Source organism: Echiichthys vipera (assembly GCF_963691815.1).
Source record: "Echiichthys vipera genome assembly, chromosome: 17".
Taxonomy (NCBI): domain Eukaryota; kingdom Metazoa; phylum Chordata; class Actinopteri; order Perciformes; family Trachinidae; genus Echiichthys; species Echiichthys vipera.
Window position 1 is genome coordinate 18,803,691 of NC_139842.1, and position 6,214 is coordinate 18,809,904.

Genomic DNA, 6,214 nt, shown 5'->3' on the forward strand with positions numbered 1-6,214 from the left:
GGCTCTAGTCTGCATGCTTTTTGAGGCTGCACGTGTGTGTACGTGTGTGTGTGTGTGTGTGTGTGTGTGTGTGTGTGTCTCCCCATCTGTGAGTCTGTCTATGTACTATATTAGGATGTGAGTCTCTGTGGATCCTAAGGGATGAAAGCCAGTGACTGAGGGGATCCCTCCGGCGACGCTAACTGTATTTGTACTGTCTGACTGAATCGGGTCGTGAGGTCTTGATGTGGAGAGTTCACCCCTTAGGAACTGATCTGTTTGACCTTTCACCTTGTACTGTTCTGCTAGGGCTATGAGCTATATCATGGGCTCAGATGAATCAGAGAGACCAGTTGATGGCCCGTGATTACACAGTCGTGACCTTTTGGGCTGGTGGCTATAGAGCCATTGATAATGAATGTCCTTCCTTTTGCAAACATCATTAGTCTCCTATTATGTAAAATCACAGTGGTATTACAACGAAGGGAGTTTCCTTATCTGGCTTTAGAACCAAAGTGTGATGTGTGCTTTTTGATGTTTTTCATGTGTGACATGATTTACACCAATTTGCTGTTCATCGTTTGTACCGGACAGAAAGCCTGCCTACTGTGTCTGTGCGGTGCTATTCGTGAGGCTGACTCACCCGGTAACTTAATGCACAGAGTCAGATTCGTACCCCAAACTGCCCCACTAGCTCCTGCAGACATAAATTGGATGAGAAAGCAAAATGCCAGGTTATATGTGACCGAGGTAGCAGGAGTATTAAGCTCGGTTGCCTGGGCTGGAGCGTCTCTCCTGGTCAGGAGGGAGTGTGACAGTTCCTGGTGAAACAAGAACTCTACAAAGTAAATGCAAAGCTTCATCAATGCACGCACGCACGCACACACACGTTTTCAGCTGCCATTCTGCATAATGAATACTTTTGTACATACATAGTATATTTTGTTGATACTGTACTTTTACTTCAGTAACATTGTGAATTCAGAACTTTTACTTAGATCATGCTATTTCTACATATACTTAAGTAAAGGATGTGAGTATTTCCTGAACCACTGAAAAAGGACCAAATGAATAACAAATTGAATCTACCACATCACCACACCACACATTATATTAAATCAAAGCACTTTAACCTTTGCAGCCAATTGTTTGTCTGCGACTGAATCTGGTTATTATTATCTAAAGGACAACTTTGCAGCACAGTAAGAGTTACGTCAAAAGATGCAATGATGTAATGTTGGAAAAGTCAGACCAGAGCTTGACCACTGAAGGACACTGCTATGACTCTGTTTGCTAGTGGCAGCCTCTCGCTCCGCTACGGCCATTTGCTGCTTACTCATACATGTCGGTCACAGACGCTCACAGTTAGCACTCTCACAAGGACGCCGCTGCTTAGTCTGATTGTGCACAGTTACAGCCTCTTACTGTATGTGGGAAATATGCGTACTGGAGTGTGTATGTACGCACAAAGGATTCCTGACATCTACCCCCTTTGTCCAAGACATGCCCTTAAATGGTCACAGTGATCAATATGACACATACTTCATTGCAAGCCTTCTTCAAAACATTCCCGCCCCTCTCAGCTCATGCTGGAGACACAAAGCAGAGTGTTGAGACCTCCTGCTCGTCTCCTCCAGTTGAATTTCCCCTCTCGCTGCAGCTCACTCCGATTAAGCTCTCAACCTGCCTGGTAAGAATATCGTCCCTGGAAGCTCTTTAAACCCCAAACTAAGCTAGTATTCATGGTTGGATTTTCCTCTCAGTCTAACTGACAATAAGCCATGCGCTATTGCAGTTTCATACGGGGGGAAATATGGAGGTGTCATACTTCCCCAAAGCCGCCCTGAGGAACAGCAGTGTTTGGGTTCAGCATCATTGCCTGAGCTAATGTGGGTCTGTTGTCTGACTCCCTGCTCCAACGGTTTGTGCCCAGCCACCTGCTGATTCTGCTGGTTTGGATGGACTGCCGGGAGCCCAGACCTAACCTACATAGGCAACATGTCCCTCTTCCTAAACTGTCAACTGTGTAAATGTGCACACACACACACACACACACACACACACACACACACACACACACACACACACACACACACACACACACACACACACACACACACACACACACACACACACACACACGCACGCACACGCACACACACACACACACACACACAACAAACCAAGTTAAGTTAATACAATCCTGAAAACTGCACCTCACACAGAAGAAGGCTCACTAAGAGGATTTATTCTTCAAAAAGTGATAGGCTGTTAAATAAAGTGAGTGTGTATTTGGCGATAACAAATTCCCTATTTGGATTATTTCGCCGCCTTCTCAGTGCTGCTTGATGGTATTTTTTAATACAGATATCCTCTTCCACCCTGTTTGGTCCTCTAATTCCCTTAAAAGCCTGAACTTGATAGCAAGCTCACTGTGGCACTGAGCTCCAAATTCAGTGTGTGCGTTTGTGCTAGAAAAAGCAACAGATCAAATTAAGCATTTATTGATTGCCTTAGCTCAGAGGGAACACTTATTTTAATTAAGGCAATTATTATGTCACCCTTTTTCCCTTCTTGCTACTGAATTTGCGGAACTAATGCCACAGGGGCAAAGTCTAGAAAATTGTACTACTTGCTTTGATCACATTTTGAAATCTGCATTTACTGTGAACATACTTTGAACTCATACTATTCTTTCCTCTTTCTTATCTCCTTTCTTTAACTTTCTCCAGAGTCTGTGAACAGGTGAGAGAGGGACACTGTCTGCCCCACTGTCCAGCGACACCATGAGCTGGAGCTTCCTCACGCGGCTGCTGGAGGAGATCCACAACCACTCCACCTTCGTGGGGAAGCTGTGGCTCACCGTGCTCATCGTCTTCCGCATCGTCCTCACTGCCGTTGGGGGAGAGTCTATCTACTACGACGAACAGAGCAAGTTTGTCTGCAACTCAGGCCAGCCTGGCTGCGAGAATGTCTGCTATGACGCCTTCGCTCCTCTATCTCACGTCCGCTTCTGGGTCTTCCAGATCATCTTGGTGGCGATGCCTTCTCTCATGTACATGGGCTATGCTGTCAACAAAATTGCACGATTAGATGAGGCCAAAGGAGGAGGTGGTTCTGTTGCAATTAGAACAGGAGGAGGGGGCTACATGCACAGGAAGCCCAGGAAAATCTGCTTTGGAGCACGACAGCACCGGGGCATTGAGGAGGCCGAGGAGGACCAGGAGGATGATCCCATGATCTATGAGGTGCCAGAGATCGAGCCCCCAAAAAGGCCACGGGATCCACTGCAACCCGCTCCCAGACCCAAAATACGGCATGATGGGCGCAAGCGTATACGAGATGAGGGGCTAATGCGTGTCTACGTTTTGCAACTGGTGACTCGTACACTGCTAGAAGCAGGCTTCCTTGCAGGCCAATATTTGCTGTATGGGTTCCGTGTGATGCCTGTGTTTGTGTGCTCGGGGAAACCTTGTCCTCACAGCGTGGACTGTTTTGTGTCGCGGCCTACAGAGAAGACCATCTTCTTGCGCATTATGTATGGTGTCACTGTCCTTTGCCTCACACTCAACATTTGGGAGATGCTCCATTTGGGGATTGGTACCATCTGTGACATCCTCCGCCGTCGACGCTGCCCACCTCAGGAGGATGAATACCAGTTGGGATTGCTGGGCACTAATGTGGGTGTGGAGGGCTCAGTAGTGGGGGCAGGGCCAGAGGCAGGCTCTGAGGGAGGGGTGGGAGGAGATGGAGCTGCAGACTACGTGGGTTACCCCTTCTCATGGAACACCCCATCAGCCCCACCTGGCTACAACATTGTGGTAAAGCCAGAGCAGATGCCCTACACAGACCTTAGTAACGCTAAGATGGCGTGCAAGCAGAACCGGGCAAACATTGCCCAAGAGGAGCAGCAGCAATTTGGTAGCAATGAGGACAACTTTCCCACCGGAGGGGAGGCCCGCGTGGCTTTGAACAAAGACATGATCCAGCAAGCTCATGAGCAACTGGAGGCAGCCATCCAGGCATACAGTCAGCAGCACCGGGCAGAGGAGCAGCTTGGGGATAACCGGGACGACAAGCCCCAAAGTAACATCATCCAGGCCCAACCTCAGCCACAGCCTCAGAAAGAGCGCAAGCATAGATTCAAGCATGGGAAAGGAGGCAGCAGTGGAGGAGGAAGCAGCAGCAACAGTAGCAGCAGCAAATCGGGAGAGGGAAAGCCCTCTGTATGGATTTAATCCCAGAAACAGTGAGATGTATTTAATCCATGCATATACAGTAAAAGAGACTGGATGACGAGTTGTTGCAATCTTCCTTGCATATTTAAACACCACTGTGCCTTAAAGAATCCTGCAAGCTGGAGAAGTTGTGTTTGTGTACAAAGGTGTGTACAAAAAAGACGTGATGTTGCAGCTGGCAGTTGTTTTGTCTGGGCTATATCACTGTTAAACTTGAAACATCACACCAACACAAACTGTAGGCCACAGTCTGTCATTTACATGTCTTGTTCTCCTGAAGTCCTGAAGACCTCTGTTCTCTTCCCGTTTATCCTTTCGTTGAACTTTGGAAAATTACTGAATGATAATGAGTTCCTAGATTTGGCTCAGCTCATTTTCTGTCCGCTCCTCTGCAAAGACACCGTCTCCATTATTACATTGGCATCCTAATTCTTTGGACATCAAAATGAAGTATCATCATAATACAAAGGCAAAGGGATGCCCTCTCACCACTATGTTCTGACAAGCTTAAGCTATGACTCCATACTATAATGACGTCATCAAGGAACGTCATAACAATGTAAATGCAATAAAATGAAAGATAATTTATTGGCAGCGCCTGAAGCAGTGACTTCACAATACAGTGGGAACATCACCTTGCCGGCTGTGTCAGTCATGTTCTGTGTCTGTTTTCTCTCCAGTGTCGTCCAGTGTTATGTTATGCTGTGACTTTTGACAGTGTGTTTGTATATGTTTCCTGTTGTTTGTTTTTTTATTATATATAACTGTGCTATACCAGCTGATGCTCAGAAACTGAAGAGTACAGCAGGCCTCTTTTTTATCCAGTCTACATCTGAAATTTCCTGAGAGAAAAAAAACTAAAACTTTTAAAACTTTAACAAGGTGCATAAGCAATGTCGATTTTATACCTTACTCTTCAACTTCTTAGTATCTCTCTGGCTCTTCATGGCAATTAGCAAGGCTGCTCAGCTTGCCACTGGTGTCTCATTTGCCTTGTAGTTGACTGCCCCCTGGTGGTATCTTCTACAGAGCTTCCTTTATTGGGGAGTAGATAACCAGATGCCAATGCAACCTGTGTCCAGCAACACATTACCAGCTGCAGTGTTCCTTTTCTATTGACAAGCCTTGTGTCAGTTAAATCTTCTCAGCGCTACCAGTTAAGGCTGTTTTATCACCACATTCTTATGGAAAAGGTTTAAAGCCATTACTATAATATAGTGAGACCAATCACTGTTTGTGTGATGCAAGTGTCAGTGCCAAGATTTTATGCTACAAGCTGCCATAGTTGTTTGTAGCTTTGGAATACTGCGGCCATGCTACTCCCATTGTGGAATAATGCCTACGTAAGACCAACCCTTTTGTAAAAGTCACTTTTTTTTGTATTACAATAAATGTATTGCTTTCCGCAATGACATTTAAAATAGCAAACGGAGTAAATTTTTATGTTCAAACTGGTGTTTTATATGAAACAAAAAAAACAATGTTTTTGTAGAAATGAACAAAAAGAGAGCAAGTTCTTTTAACAATTAATTAGTTATATGGATATTTATGGTTATTGTGTTTTAAATTGCCTTTCAATTGTAAAAAAAAATGTGAAATATGATATAGTATATTTTTATACAGTATGTTGGCTACAGTGACCTAATGATGTAAAGAAAAAAAGCCAGAATTTTCCCTGGCAAATGTTACAGTATTAGTATTTAATGTATGTAGTAACTCTCTGGGCTGTGTTTAAATAAACAGTGTTACTTGTTCTCAAGATCTCCTGAACAAGTGTGGAAGTGTGGAAACAAAGTATATGATTGAATCAGTTGTGGTCAGGAAAAGAAGCGCCAAATTATTCAAATCATTCCAAGATTTGTGGATTTCCAAACATGTAGTGGTTCATTTCATGGCAAAAACGGGAGGAAAAGCAAAGCTGAAAAGCCGGCATATTGTTTTCTCGATTTAATAAATCTCCTTTGAAGAATCCAAGTCTTTCCCAGCGAATAGTAAAC

The 6,214-nt window shown here is 44.7% G+C and overlaps 1 protein-coding gene across 1 annotated transcript; it reads left to right on the forward strand.

The window, feature by feature from the left end:
• Positions 1-2,765: 2,765 nt before the first annotated feature.
• On the forward strand, positions 2,766-4,217 carry gjc1 (gap junction protein gamma 1; the record flags this gene model as incomplete). The annotated part of the gene is made up of 1 exon (XM_083931505.1): positions 2,766-4,217. The coding sequence occupies one exon, from the start codon at positions 2,766-2,768 to the stop codon at positions 4,215-4,217; it is 1,452 nt and encodes a 483-aa protein (XP_083787631.1).
• Between the last annotated feature and the right edge of the window lie 1,997 nt (positions 4,218-6,214).